A 15,807-nucleotide genomic window follows, 5' to 3' on the forward strand; every position below is an offset into this window, starting at 1 on the left:
CGATTTTTCAAATATGAACACCTGAAGCATCAGAACAGATGAGAAGTTAGAACAGAAACGATGCCAAAAGAGAGTATTAGTGCTCTTTTGAAGTCTAAAGGGTCCTTTTATCACTTTCTAAAGAACTGTGATTATCAAAGGCACAATATAAAGCCATTTTTAGCACCTTTAAAACCCGTGTTACTAGTACTCTTCTGGGTCAACTGAGGACAGAAGCAAGAGAAGCTTCTTCGCCCTCCATGAAAAGCATTGCAGAGTAAGAACATCTGGATTAACGGAAGTAAAGGTGAGGATAATGATAACTCAATTTCATTAATCAGATGTTCTATAAAACCACCATATTATATGTTTTCATTAACATATCAGCTCACTCCAGATAAAGAAAAAAAAAAAGAAGAAATTAGAGGGAAAATTGAACTGGAATAAAAAAAGCAAAAAAAAAAAAAAGAAAGAGGAAAACAGTTACTCTGTTCAGTGTCCATTGTCTTTAAGTCCTTGGATGATATGTCTGAATTTGTTAAGAGGATCTGATAAATCTAGACTGGTTCAGAGATTTTTTTTTTTGGTACATACAAAGCTGAATAGTCCACAGTCGACAAGACTCTCTCAGAGAAGGAGTATGACACTGAAATTAGTTAAGTGAATGGCAGCTGTCCTGGGTTCAGCTGTAGCAGTAATTTTTCTCCTTCCTTGCAGTAGCTGGTGCAGTGCTGTGGTTTTGACTTTAGCCTGAGAATAGTTGCTGAACTGTTTTTAGTTGTTGCTTAGTAATGCTTACTCTGACCAAGGACTTTGCAGTCTCATGCTCTGACAGCGAGGAGGAGCAAGGGAGGCCAGAAGGAAGCAGGGACAGAACACCTTGAGCCAAACTAGCCAAAAGGGTATTCCACACCACAGCACGTCATGCCCAGTATATAAACTGAGGAGAGTTACTTGCTGCTCGGGTCGGGCTGGGTATCAGTCACGGTAACTGTGTGGGTAACTGTGCCTCAGTTTCTGCCACAGATTTCCTATATTCCTCCTTTTCAGTGTTGTCTCTTAGACCAAAATAAAAGATTCTCTGAGGCACAGAGTGTCCCTGCTACAAGTTATGTTCAATGTTCTGCACTACAGAAGTGTGATCTCATCCATGATGTAATAACTAAACAAAAAAATGACTAGACAATTCAGCAACATCAGTTTATTCTTCACAGACTATACAAAGAAGTTCAGAGCTCTGTCTGGGAGGCTAAAACCAGCAAACCTAAACCCCAAGATTCTGCATAACTTCAAAAACCAGTCAGATTGGCAGGCAACAGGTAAGCTACTCCACCAGCCTCACAAAGTTGCAGGCTAATAAAGCTTAAAAAGGACCATCTGCAAAACTGAAGTCTGCCTTGGAAAACTGTCCCTGACTCTGCAGTTCCCTTGCTCCTTAGCTGCCTCAAGGAGTAAACCTGGAAACCCTGGTTATGCATTGCCTTGCCAGGAAGACTCAGGTCCTGCTTAGATTTCCACTTCAGGCTTCCAGCATGGCTGCAGGGCAATCCAGTTTACTTGGAAGAACAGATCTGTCAGTTGGCAACTGCTTCGTACTACTTGAGGCAAATATGCAGAATCAAGAGAGGTATAATATTTAGCTTTGGAAATACCAAAATATTATCTCAGTGAGAGCACTTTAGGATTCCCAAAGTATAACACACAGCATTTTGTTTCTATTGAAGTTGGACTTTCAGGAGGATGAAGGGATTGTTAAAACTCTTCATAGTTTCCTCTCCCCCAGCAAAATAAATCAGTGGTGCCAAAATCAAAGACAACTCCCCAGTCAACTTCACATTTTAGCTGTGACAGTATCCAATTAAATGAATGGATCTTCTGATTAATTGCTCTGTACACATCTGCAACAATTCTCCTCCTCTTCTGGCTAATTTTAGTATTAGTGAGCAAAATTCTGATAATTTGAACTATTACACTTTGCAGAGAGTGTCTGAAGATTTTCTCTGCAATTGCACCCCCCACCCCCCACGCCACTTCCACTAATAACCACCTCCAAAGTCAGAAGCAGTTGTGGTTTTCTGTCATTTTTTAACCTGCAAATGTATTATAAGCACAATGGCCATGAAAATAAAAAGAAACCGCAGACTTTCAAATCCTCTCTAGATTAGGATCTGTCCAAGGCTATATAACCATAATATCTGCATAGAAGTGGTACACATGGCAGCTCTTTAGATCTGTATCTGTCCTCTGTCTCCTTTAAGAATACCATGATTTTTGCATACCTGCTGGATCAGCTGCTGGTATGCTGCATTTCTTCGTTTTTTTATGGGGGAAGACAGCAGACGAAGGTTTTGAAGATGTTTTATTTCCCTCTTTATCAGAATCCATCACTACCAAGCATGTATCTGTGAAGAGAAAAAACAGTTCCTTTTACTTTCCAGATTTCCTTTGATTCTCTTGCTCTGTGCTGAGGGCAGTAACTATAGTCAGAAAGTTTTGCCCTATGGCAGGCCTGCAAATACATTCTCATGTAAAATCCTAACCAGAACATTCTTAAGCCTGAATCTCACAAAATGTGCCTTTCATATTCTGAAGTGTATAGTGAAAGTGCTGAACATAGAATGCAGGACATACCTAAACAGTATTTTTAAATACCCATATGAACACAAAAATACAGGAACAGGTTAAACTAAAGAGAAAACTCAGTTAATACCAACTGGAAACATCTCAGAATTCAAAAACCTCTTAACCGCATAGATTCAGCTGTAGCACTTAAGAATGTGCTTACCATCAAGATCAGCTGTAAAGCATGCTGATGGCAATGCCCTCCCCCAAGCCATTTGTCACCCCAAATTATATTCAGACTAGCAGTACCATTCAGGGAGTACTCGAGCTCAAGAGCAGAACAAAAATGCTCTTGCAATGCTAAAGGATCATGCCTTTTAGCTGTAGAAATGCAAAAGCAGAAGAAAATGAAGAGGCAGAGGAAAAAAAAAGACTTCTGGCAATTCTAATTCAGATTCTAAAAAACCTGCTGCCTTTCTTTGCCAATGCACAAGAAATCATGTGGAATGGCAGTTCACTCTTGAGCTTAACTTATTCAAGTGGGTCCCATGTAAGGCTGCATAAGACACATGGAAGTTTCCAAAACTGTGTAACAGTTCTGAGCAAAAGCAAAACTTTCACTTCAATTGAAAGAGAATGCTTCTTGAGCAAATCTGCATAAATGTTTACACTTCCACTGATTCTTGGGTTCCTTTGCTCTTCTACCCAGAAATGTTTTGATGCCACCACCACTTCTTTAGTTAAGAACTACTTATCCAGTTTGATTACTCTGAAGATGCTGAATCATCAATTAGGCCATCCATTTTCAAAACCTTAGATATATCATGATCATCTATCCTTTCTTCTCGTAGGACAACCATGTATGCAGGTCAGCCTGACTCTAAGGCTAACAAACTCAGGGTCAGAACCTATTTGATAAACAGCACTGTCAACTACACCAGTAGGGGACTATCAGTCCCTATCAGAACTGGGCCCTTAGGAAGGAAAAAAGGCCCCCACACATACCATTGGCAATACTAGAGACCTGCTTCAGCACTGGCTTTTCCATTTTTTTGGCGTAAAAAGCTGCATACCACACTCGCAGCTCAGTTCCTGGTGGGATGTCCTGGGAGGTGGTGAAGTAAATATCATTGTCATGCTGGAAGGCAGTTAAGTTTTGATGCTCATATTCAGTGGCTGGTCGCACCATCATCATCCAGTTGCAGTCATCTTCATTTGAGGTGTCAAAATATACCAGGGGCCCATCCTTCTGGAACACCTGCCAAACAAAATATCCATATAATAAAACCCTACCAAATAATGCAAAGTTAAAAATAAACCTTATTTTCTGCTTTTGCAACGGCTTCCATTCAATGCACATCAGAGACAAAGCAAGCCTCAACACTTGCATCACGATGTATGTGATGTGATGTATCCGTCACATCTTCAGATGAGGATGTCTTAGACAGACTACCAGGGGCAGGATGGGAGCAAACTGAACTTTTATCTGAAGAATTCTTGCTATAGCAACCAGTTTCTCACAAAATCTTAATGACTGAATACAGGAGAATGGAGGAGAATGCAAACAGCATGCCCAATTCACTTTTCTGGATCTTTGCTTCTGAGTTAGGTATTACTGAAAACTAAAACTGAATTTAACTTTTACTGTAGCATTATTCCTACCAAAACTTGTCAAGAAAAGAGTAAAACAAATGTAAGACAGAAAAAAATACTTACTCTGCATGTTCCATAAACCTAGTGTGTATGTCACTCATCACATACAATCAAATTGAAGAAACTCATTAAAACAACTGAAATGAGCTGCCATAATCATTGTCCCTCTTGTATCATCACATGCAGAAGGTGTCTCCTCTAACCATGTTCCCATGGAACACACAGAATGAATCTACAGTTTGGTTCTTCTGTATGTTGCTCAGAGAATGGTTGTTTAGCTAGTCCATTACAGGGCATGCTTAAAAGATGTCCCAAATGATGCCCCTACACATCTTTTCCCATAGTGTAAGATAGCATAAATTCATCGTGGGTAAACCTGACTCCTTGCTATTGCTTTTCATGTGCCCTGTCTTACCTTCAGGGGAAAAACTGATTCTTTTTCCAGGTTGGCAACTCTCTTGGATTCAAATGGGCCAAACTGAGTACGTTTCACTAGCTGAGTCAGAGCAAACACTCCTTCAGTCCCATCTTCCAGTTGTCTTATCTCCAAATTAGAAGGCAGAGATGATCTAAAAATTGAAGAGAGAATTGAGGGGAAAAAAAAAGTTACACATGGGACAACAGTACAGAAACCCATGGAAAGAAGTCAACATGTATTTCTCCCAACTTCAGAGACAGCCAAGTCTGCCACATACGTGATTAAATGAGTGTTCAACCCATGTAAGCCCAGAGACCTGACAGATTGCACCTGTGGGTGCTGACAGAGCAGTCACTACCATAGTTAGACTATTCTCAATTGTTTTGGAAAGATCATGGGCATCAGAGAAGGCCCCTGATGACTGAAGAAAAATGTTGCACCCATCTTCAAAAGAGCCCAAATGGATGATACAAGAAACTGCAGCTTGGTTAGCCTCACTTCTGTTCCTGGGAAAATCATGGAACAGGACCTTCTGAGAGGCATTTAGAGGCACATGAGAAGGTGGCAAGAGAAACAGTCACCATGGACTGACTAAGGGCAACTCATGCCTGACAGACTGTTTGCCCTCCAGGATAAAATGACCATGTTTGTGGATGAGGGAAAAGCAGTGGATGCCGTTCAGTAAGGCTTTCAACGCTATCTCTCTGTCCAAGTTGGGATGTTATGGACTGGAGGGCACACAGCTACTAGGGTAAATAAGCTGCTGGGTTGTCAGGCTTAGAGGGTCCTGTTCTTTACCTGGAGACCATAACTGGGGTACCACAAAGATTTGTGCTGGGACTTCTGTATTGTTTAACACCATTATCAACAACCTAGAACGGACAATGGAGTGCACTCCTGTCCAGTCTGCAGATCACACTGACTGGGGGACATAGTCAGATGGCGAGACTGCTATCCAGAGGGACCTGGATAGCCTGGATAGACAGATAAACTGATAGGAATCACATGAAATTCCAAGGACAAATGCAAAGCCCTGCAGGAGGGAAGAAAGAACCCCAGCCAGTACCATCACCAGCGAGAAAGACCCTGGGGGGGAGGTGGTGGATAGCAAGCTGGACATGAGGCCATAGAATGTCCCAGCAGCAAAGGGGACCATAAGCATTCTGGATGGTATGAACTGTAGCAGCCAACAGACTGAGGTGAATGATCATCCCCCTCTGCTCTGCACTTGCTAGATCCTACCTCCCATTTCAGGCTCATGAAATGGAAAGACGTAACAAATTGGACTGAGCTCACGGGAGGACCACCAGTATGGTCAAAGGCTAGAGCAGTGAGGGCAGGCTGGGGAAGGAGAGCTTGATCAGCCTGGGAAAGAGATGGCGTGGCGGCCCAAAAAGCCATCTGTGTATACCTACAGGGATGTAATTGGGATGGAGGAATCAGGCTTTTCCCAGGAGCTTATGGCAAGAGCAGAAGAGACAATAGCATCAGGCCTGTTAAGACAGTAGTCCTCATTAACACTTGATGCAGAAGATCATCCATGGCAGGTTTCCAGGCATAGGAAGGCAAGGACTGGTAGGAGTTGCAAGGAGCTTCCTTTTCTGGGAAAGCCCAGAAAACCAGCTATGCAGCCAGTGTACACTGTGGGGCACCAAGAATATGTGGCCCAGGCAGAGATGGGTCAGGGCATCCACATGGCAGACCCAACACATTTAGTGTTTGTTACTGGGATTACACAGTATGACCTACACAGCCACCATATGTCAGACTTGCTGTCCACATTTTAAGTCCATGATTTCCCCCCCAAAAAATATGGAAGCCCTTAGCACATTTTATAATACAAGAAGCCATCTGAACTCTCTTTCCTTTTTTGACTTGTCCTGCATCTTCACGATAGTTGTTTCTCTCCCTTAGCCTTATATTTTACACATTAATATGAAGTTTGCTGACATTCCTGATTGCCTTTCACTATAAAAATCACTACTTAGTGTTGTTTTCTCCCAGTTAGGTTTAGCCTATTTGTTTCTTTTGGCAAGCATGAATGTTTCTGCCATACTGTCACACATTTTCTGACAGAAGCATTACCCCTTATCATTCGTAAAATCTCATAATAAAGAGAACAACTTGTTTTGCCTCTCAGAGGTTATACCAAGCAGGAGGACACAACAATTCATACAAATGAGAAATCCTCACACATTTCTATGAATCTAATAAGGTACACATGAGGAGGGGAAACAGTTGCAGGTACTCAACCAAGACAGAAGTCATCACCCCATCTGGCAGTATCTTTTTGCCAGAAACCTCAGCAAAGAAGCCAAGTCCTGATGAGCAGCATATTATTTTTTGGCTTCGATTCAGTAAAGCACTTAAGGGTATGCATCAATTTTTCTATTTAATCAAGGCCATATGCTTTCCATAGATTGGGGCTTCACTTTTCAGCTGTCACTGTGAAAATCATTAAATAGCAAATATGCTTTAAAGAACTAATATGGGTGTTGGGTTAATCAGAGCTAACACAAATGTTCCTTACCTTGCCCTGCTCAATACAAAGGAGTCTTTGACTGTCACCACGGGGCCAAGCTCAGGACACTCTGAATCATGGTACTGCCCACAGTCCTCGCACCCTGCAAGGAAGCAGACAGCATACAGAAAGGTTGATGGAAAACACTCCTTCTGTTAGACAGCTGTTAGACAGCTGCCTTCTCCTTTCAAGAGCCAAATACAAAATCTAACACCAGGCAAAATACATACATACAGAGGCAGATGTTTATTTATATTGCTTAAAAGAACATATATAATTGAACATCAAGTTGACAGCTGGCACTTGTGTAGGTGAGATAATACACACAATGATCAGTACAATTAGAAGACAATTGTTAAAATTCTCTCTCAAAGGAAAATAATTGCCTTACATCCACAGCAACTATTCTGCTTAAAGATGACATTATTCTGCAGATAAAGTGCCATAACATCTAGCAGCTAAAGAAAACTTTCCCAGCACCCAGGCTTTTAGAAAGAGCTTGGGTAGGGTGGTCTTCTTAGTGACAGGAGGCACAAACCCAGTAGCAGTAGCAGAACTGTCACAGGGTCTCAGCAGGGCATGAACATGCTGTGAGAGCACAGCTCTGCCTAGAGCCATGTCTGGCCCACTCAGGCTCTTCACCCACAGTGCAGGGAGAGAAACCTCCAAGATACCTTCTGGTGCCTTTCCAAACAAGTCAGCTTGCTGCACAGTACACTTCAGCCACTTCTTAATTCACTGTTAGCTTACCTAAATTAACTTCTAGTTTACGTGGCTGTAAATTACCCAGAACTGAATGGTTCCTAAAAAACAATTTTCAGACCAGGATAATTTGTGGCTTTCTAAAATAAGCTGACTGAACAGGATTTCAAACGCATATACATTGCTTCACCGTAAAAAAATAGCTGTCAGACTTCCCTGTCTGGTCAGCTGCTAATGCAGCTTAAGAAGAGATCATCGCACAGGGGTTATATTCCTACAATGCGATTTACACCTGAGCTCCATGCTCACAAGGGCAAGTCAGGTAACCCCAGTAAGGATGCAAAGTAGAGGGTGGTTACACTTTGGAAAGAGAACAAGAAAAAAGCCATGTCATTCCAGGGTATACTCCTTCTGGTAAAGCCACTCTTTACCCCTAACTGGAAACCTCTCCCTCCCAGTATCAGTCCCAGTGAACTAACAAAAAAATTTCTTCTTAGATGTGGAAAAGGGATCCCAAACTACAATGCAGTGCTCCATATTGTTTCTTCTTCTGGCAACAAAAACAGCTTAGCAGTGAAAATCCATGTATATTTGACAAATGGTGGTAGTATCAGCTTGTGCAACCCCCTAGCGTAGCTGCCGTTTCTTCCCTTCTGGTGAACCAAGGAAAGGATCATCAAGCTTTTCCCATCAGTTTATTTTTCAGATGAATGAATTTCCCAATCCAGTTTGCTGTACAGCACCAGACAGCTGTACCAGAGAAAAGGATCTGTGGGAAAGTGCTGTCCACTTAGCACTGGCATCACAACTAAGCCTACAGCCATCCTGCACTGTTTACCATACCACCACCCTTAGCTGTGCCTGCAGCTCACACTGTCCTTAATATTACAGAAATTATCTGGGATAAATATAAATTTCCAAAACTAGAGAGGGTGAAGGAGCCACAGAGGAATGTGCAAACCAGACTATTGAAAAGAACTGGATTATCATCTACAAAGGGTTGTCATAACCAACGGGGACAGGAAGGAATAGCTGGAGCAACAGGCTCTTTTGGCTTTGCTGCCAGAGAAAACGAAGCGCTTCATCATTCCCCTCATCTTTCAACTACACCCCTCACCTTTGCAAAGTACCAGCCACTGCACAGGTTCAACAAGGGGCAGACAGTATTGTCCAAAACTACATGTGGTAATCAGCTACATATTTCTCTCACGCCTTTGCAGATGAATGACAAAAGCAGAGGGGACTTGATACTGATACATTGTGTAGTGTGTCTATCAAAATCTAAGGGATGCCTTACAGCAGACATTCCCCAAGGCTTTTACACTCACCATATGTGACACTTTCAAGAGATTACAGCCATAGGAGGAATACAAAACTAAGCATGGGTTAAATGGTAAAATACCTTGAGGGAAGTATATATACAAACTTCTATCAAAAAATTCCAAAACTCTCTTTTGTCTATGAAACGCGTATTCAATGACACTAACTGTCCAGAAAGGATGAGCCTGCGTCCTCCATCTGTGGAAGTGCAGATCTTTCACACAGCCTAGAGGTCAGAGTTCCCCACAGACACTCCTGGTTGCTAAAGCTGGGGTTAGGGCTTAGGCTAGTTTTAGGCCTTCAATCTCACTTCGACCATGAAAAAGCTGCTCTGCTAACATTCAGACGTCTCTTTATCTGGTTGCAAAAAAAAACCCAACCACGAGAATGTTCATGCTTAAAATGAGCAACCTTCTCTTACCCCACAAACTGTTTAAACTTCCTTTACATAAATACTTTTCTAAATAAAAACTTTGTCTGTTTTAGTCTTTCATTTCAAACATTCTGAGTAGACAAGTCACATCATCAGAATTAGATCATTTTCTAATACTTACAGATAAACATAGTCTCATCACTGCCATCTCCAGCCATTTTTAAGCCTGCCAAAATACAAAAGATAAGGTTAGTTCTGAATGACTTCTACTTTCCATAGTATAGAACCCCTTTATGGTGTAATGATGCTGACTCACCCAGAGCCATACCAAAGACATTGCAGGAGTATCAATGGAAAGTCAAAGAAATTAAAGTTGCTAGAAATCCTTCAGTGGCTGCTGTATCATTACATGTGTTGCTGAATTCACCACCAAGAAGCCTAAATGTCCGTAGGTTCAGAGGCATTTCTCTCTGAGGCAATGCTGTCACACGTCATTCCTCATCCTTCCTCTTGCCAACCTTCAGACATTCCTGTGTATCCCCTGCTATAAGCTCCTGTGGAGCCTCAGAACAAACAGAGCCAGAGGACTAATCCAGGCCAGCAACAACCAGCACAGAAACAAAGCCTGTCTGGTTCAGTGAAGCATTTTATTGAACAGTAGCTTAAAAAATTACCTCTGAAGGGTGGATCAGTTATTAAATAAACACAATAATCTCAAGAACCTAAGAACTGCAGATACGATCATGATTTGTTCCAAAGGCAAAGGTATACTGCGGTAACAAACATCAGAAAACCTGGGAAAACTAATCTCATCTTTGTAACTGATCTTCCATGAAACGTTAAGTCATCAATTTGCTTTGACCTGTAAAATAAGGATAACCTATATTCACTTTCATAAATCAGTTTTGGCAGTATGTATTAAAAACTGGGTCCTCAATGATGTCTAGGCAATCTAAATGGTTGGCAAATAGTATGATTATGTATGGCTAAGACCATGACACAAGCAAGATCTAGACAATTGTTTTCCCTTTTCTAACCATGAAAAGGTTCTCCTCTTCAAATAAGCAATTTTCTCAATGGCCCAGTGAGAAGCAAAGCAACTTGAACATCATGACCCAATTCTAAGAGAGAATGAGGCTGCAGAAAGGGCAAACACATTGGTCAAGAGAACAGGAAGGAATAAGAGACTGAACCTGTGAGAGGGAGAACAGGGGAGGAAAAGTAAGCAAAGACACACCAAGCTAGCAGAGCCATTTGAAAAAAAATATAATGCATTTGCCACTACAACAAAAGCCAAGCCAGAGATGTGTATAAGCACTCAGGATCAGCACAGGAGCAGGACTTCCCATTATGAGTTTATTCTTGAACACTGATGCTTCATATGGTCTGTGTGGCTGAGGCCTGGAAACACACCTCAGGCTGGAGCCCGGAGAGGCAACTACTGCACAGATACCGGCTCTACTGACTTCTCAGCACAAGTGAAGTCCCTGTCCCACAAAACCCCTTCCACTGTTTCAGGAAGGACTCCATAGTTGTGCCAAGCCTGTGGCTAATGCCATGATGGTGCCTGTGCACACCAGGCAGCAATGTCTAGTCTTTAGCTGCTGGCTGCATCCATGCTCTGCTCCCCCTCAAACCTCCTCCAGAAGCAGCAAAAAGAATCCTTTATAAATCCATAGGTTACTCCCAATTACCAAAGGACGTCCACTGCCACATGGAGGGGTGCTGAGTGGAGAGCCAGCATGTCAACTGATGGGAATACAAAAGAACATCTGGTCCCTGTGGCTCTTGGTCACAGCAGGTGGGATCCTGCTGCTTAGTTATCTGGGCAACAGCCTAAGGAGGATTTTGGTCACCGAGTCTGGGCATCCCGGCCTGTCCCAAGCACTGCCCTCCCCAACTCCACCTCACGTGAACAGCACAATCCCTCCTAACACCTGTGGCCCCAGTAAAGGGCCAGCGCTGCCCTTCTGCAGCACAAGCTAGGCCTTTCTTGGCTACTGTTACAATAAAGTACTTAAACTTAGATACAAAATCCCAATGTTGAGCATGAGCAGCAACTCAGGGAATTTCTCAAAAGCTTTTTACCTGAAAGCACTGCAGGCAATGCAACAGGTGTTTACAGAATCCTACAGTATAATGGTGCAAAGCAAGTCACAGAAACTGTATTGTAGGTTGATGGCAAAAATGGTTTGCTTTGCTTTTTAACCAAGATGTTTTGCAGATGCTCTGCACTATTTCAAGCCGTGTACATCCAGTTATTTTTAGATAGTTTGTATCCTGACAAGACTTTAATCCTCGATATGGCTGAATTAACAAATACTTTTCTTGGTCAGTGATTCAGATACGCAGGGGACACAGTCATCAAGACCAGCAATGCTGCTGCATGACCTGCTCATCAAAGGCATTCACCTTCTAGGACTTCCCTGTGTTGCCTTCTTCACAAACTGCAGACTGATGACCGGCAGCATTACAGAAACAGCCATGTCAGTCTTGTTCTAGGGACCATAGATGAGAATAGCAACAAAGGGGCAGGGAAATCATAGTACCAGAAACGTTCAAGGTGATGGGGAGAAAGCATAAAAGTCCCTCAAACGCACTCTGCGCAGTTGATAAGCACACTGCATCTCACTGTCTGCATTAGCACAATTCTCACTTTTGCAGCACGTACTTTCATTTTCCACACTGCAACATTCCTGATTTGTTATCTGTCTTTCCTGTGCTCAGCACAATGACCTGCTGAAATAATTCCCTCTGAAATAAACAGGAAATAAAATTTCCCTCTAAAATAAACAGGAGCGGGTAACAAACTCACACCTCAACATGCAGGTGCAAAGAGAGCTACGAACCTTGAGTTTGTATCTGCACCTTGCTATAAACTGCTGCGTGTGTAAGAAAAGAAGGGCTGCCCCAAAATGGGTTTAACAGTTCTGCTTTGCAAACACATACTCGTATACTGCTAACCCATGGGATCCAAAACTCTTGGCAAATCTCAACTGTATTTCCCAAGGATTTTTGAAATAGATGACATTATGCCACCCACCCCAGCTGGTAAACAGAATCATGAAGTGCCATGCAAGCTCACACGATGGCACTGAAGACAGATTCAAAGTTTTTCACCTTCATCTGCTGCTGCTGTGGGCCATGTCTGATTTTCTTTTCAAGCATTTGTATCAGAAAAATATTCCATTAAGTCACTCATCCTGCTGCACATGATCATGTTCTTGCCTTGCAGAGATAATAAAAGCCTCTCAGAATTACAGATATTTTAATATAAAAAGGAGAGCAATCATTAAGCAGTGAATAACCAGGTGAAAAGCTACAATAGAAGTTAGAGCACAGGTAGAAGGCCCAATTCTGATGGCAGAAAACCAGAATTTTCTGGGTTTTTTTTGGTTTATAATCAGTACAATTAATTGAGTGATTTGTGCCTGAGAGTAATACACAGAGCTAAGCAAACTCCAGCTGCAACACGGGCCTCTGGACACTTCTGAAACTCGAGGGAACCCAAATGAAGACACTGAGGGGATGCATCATCACAGGTATCTGTTTACAGAGCATGATGTGCAGCAGCAGGGAACCACTCAAGCCGTAAGCTATCCACATAAATCAGACCTGGTGTAACAGCATCGTTTCCCCTTCTAAACTGCTGAAGAAAGAAATCAGGCTGCAGTGGCAGGTTGAGCAATTCTGATCTTGCCGTAGATTTTAAAAGACCCGGTAAGAAAAAAATAAAAATAAAACCAAACCCTAAAAATCTGTATTTAACGACCAACAAAGTCAAATTAATGTTCCCCCTTCTTCTTGCTTCATTTTTCCATTAAAGTTCTAGAATGGGCTTCAACTAGTGGGAATAAGTAACTTGAAAACAGAGGCAGATGGGTACTGAAAATATATTTGTGCAAGCAGAATGCACTTAAAAACACAGATTGTTTTCTTCATGATGTAGTCTAGTTTGTTCATGCTCCTGCTCAAAGTAATCAGAAACTACCTGGCAGAATATCTAGTAAACTACAGCAAGGCACTGTATTTCTAAAGAAGTACGACCATTCTATCAGCTACTGTTGAGAAGGCAGAGTGGAACACTTTATGCACCAGTTGGGGGGATCACAAAGTGGGTAGTGAGGTTACCCACCTTCCCTTTCCATCGTTTACAGTGACCATGGTCACTCTGCCTCTGGTGCATAGAGTACATGCAAAGTTTAATGAAGACGAGCAGAAAACAAGCGTATGGCAGAAAGTCTGTGCACAGCAAGCACTGCAGGCTGCGGCTTTCTTCCTTTTGTCTTGCAATGAACACACCTCACCTCTTCCAGTACCTGAAGGGGGCCTACGGGAAAGCTGTAGGGGGGCTTTTACAAGGGCACGTAGAGACAGGACAAGGGGAAATGGCTTTAAACTGAAAAAGGTTAGATTTAGATTAGATGTAAGGAAGAAATTCTTCACAATGAGGGCGGCAAGGCACTGGAACAGGTTACCCAGAGAAGTCGTGGCCGCCCCATCCCTTTCAAGACTAGGTTGGACGGGGCTTTTAGCTTGGTCTAGTGCAAAGGTGTCCCTGCCCATGGCAGTGGGGCTGGAACCAGATGGTCTTTAAGGTCCTTTCCAACCCAAACCATTCTGTGATTCCAAAAGGCGTGCACCTACAGAGCCAGGGCAGGCAACGGCAGAGCCGCCAGCCACCGGGTCAGCCGCCGGTAATGGCCGGTTCCCATGCCCGGTTCCCAGACCTGCCTCCTCCTCTTCCCACCCTTTTCCCTTTAGATTTCCCCCTCGCACTTGGGCGCTCCCCGCTCCAGCAGCCGAAGGGAACACGCCGCCACTGGCGGCACAAGCACCACTGGGGCCGCTGCCCTCACAAGACCCACACCCTCCCCAGACCGATGGCTTTACCGGCCGAGCCCCGCCTGCGGGGACACCCCCGCCGTTTCCCCCGCCCCACGCAGCCCCAGCGGCTCGTCCCCCCGCCGCCGCCGGCGCCCGGCAGCGGGGCCGGAGCCTCCCGTCGTCGCGGGTGAATGTGTGTGAGTGCGGCGAGGATGAGGCCGCGGCGCGGCCCCGCACCGACCGCGGGCACGGCCGGGGGTGAGCGGCGCCTCAGCCGCCAGGAACCGGTCGGGCGGCGGGGCCCAGCCGAGGATCCGGGAGCGGCTCCGCCGGGTTTTGCCTCGGACCCGCCTCGCCCCCCTCCTACTGCCCTCCCTCCGCGCGCCGCGGCGCGGCCGCTGTAACAAAGAACAGGCGGCATGGAGGAGGCGACGGAGGAGGAGGCGGCGGGGTCGTAGCCGCTGCCGTACCGGCAACTCTCGCCGCCGCCCTCGCCCCGGCCCCGCACGCCCTGAGGAGCGGTGGGGCGGCGAGAGGAGGCGCGGCGGCCCGGGTGGCGCAGGCCGAGCACGGGGCGGTGATCCTGCGTGAAGAGTCCCGCGCGTGGGCCGGGGAAGGGTGGCGGGGAGGCGGCGGGCGGGAGCGCGGGGAACCGGCGTTACCTGCCTGGGGAATGGCCAAACCCGGATCGGATCCGGACTCCGGGTTCCGATCCGCTCCGGAAACCACGCGCCACCGGAAGCCGGCGCGGCCGGCCGCAAAGCACGACGGGAAGGGTAGTCCTACGGGTGCCACCGCTGGCGCTGTTGCTCTCATGGCGCCGCTCTCCGCTCGCTAGGGCAGCCGACGGCCCGACCGTCATCCCTGGGCCGCAGGGTTCCCCCCAGGCCGGGCCCTCCCCCGTACCGCCCCTCGGCAGGGCCTACGCTGCGTTGGAGAGAAGTGGCTGCCTTTGGACTTGGCTTAGAGGCTGGGTTGCACAACCTGGGATTTGCTCTTCGCCTCCCGGGAGGAAGCAGCTCCTAAAGAAGTCTCTTTACGAGCGAGAAGGGCCCACAGGGACACCGCATCATGCACACGGCAGGCTGTCAGCTGACTGAGCCTTAGCCCAGCCCTGAACAAGGACCCAAGGGCCTCCGAACCCAGACTCTGTTGAGGATCAGGAGTTCTGCGCTCTCAAGCGTGGTCAGCGTGGTGTTACCAGCATGTTATCAGACATACTGTGCTCGATAGCAAACGCTGTAGCCACCCTTAGAATACAAACGTGTAACCAGCAATGCCTATTTTCCTGTGTAATTGGCTACTGCTGAATCCTGGTGACCAGGAAAGCGTGTCCTCCTTTCTCAAGTTGGTTTAAACCCTGAGTGCAGTTTACTGCAGCATTTGCTGCTCCCCCAGGTGCAGCCCGTGCTGTGCATCCAAGAACACCCCGGTAGAGGCCAGGACAAAGAG

The 15,807-nt window shown here is 45.1% G+C and overlaps 2 protein-coding genes across 5 annotated transcripts in view; both read right to left on the bottom strand.

Annotated features, from left to right (window-relative positions):
- Nucleotides 1–938, bottom strand: part of RIPK4 (receptor interacting serine/threonine kinase 4) — an 84,546-nt gene extending 83,608 nt beyond the window's left edge. Inside the window, exon 1 of the mRNA XM_057426392.1 lies at nt 934–938. The gene's annotated coding sequence lies outside the window, so the exon portion shown is untranslated. The remainder of the gene's footprint in view (nt 1–933) is intronic.
- PRDM15 (PR/SET domain 15) overlaps nt 1–15,124 on the bottom strand; it is a 40,576-nt gene extending 25,452 nt beyond the window's left edge. For all 4 annotated transcript variants that reach the window (XM_057426391.1, XM_057426389.1, XM_057426390.1 and 1 more), the window contains exons 1-6: nt 15,018–15,124; nt 9,710–9,754; nt 7,143–7,236; nt 4,610–4,763; nt 3,547–3,799; nt 2,259–2,381 (exon numbers count right to left, since the gene is read on the bottom strand). In XM_057426391.1, the coding sequence (XP_057282374.1) occupies nt 2,259–2,381; nt 3,547–3,799; nt 4,610–4,763; nt 7,143–7,236; nt 9,710–9,746 (661 nt within the window). In that variant the 5' untranslated portion in view covers nt 9,747–9,754; nt 15,018–15,124. The remainder of the gene's footprint in view (nt 1–2,258; nt 2,382–3,546; nt 3,800–4,609; nt 4,764–7,142; nt 7,237–9,709; nt 9,755–15,017) is intronic.
- Nucleotides 15,125–15,807: the final 683 nt, after the last annotated feature.

The sequence above is a fragment of the Pezoporus wallicus genome, unplaced genomic scaffold (assembly GCF_028554395.1).
Source record: "Pezoporus wallicus isolate ANWC-B61680 ecotype Strahan unplaced genomic scaffold, APGP_CSIRO_Pwel_v1 contig_8747, whole genome shotgun sequence".
NCBI classification, from domain to species: domain Eukaryota; kingdom Metazoa; phylum Chordata; class Aves; order Psittaciformes; family Psittacidae; genus Pezoporus; species Pezoporus wallicus.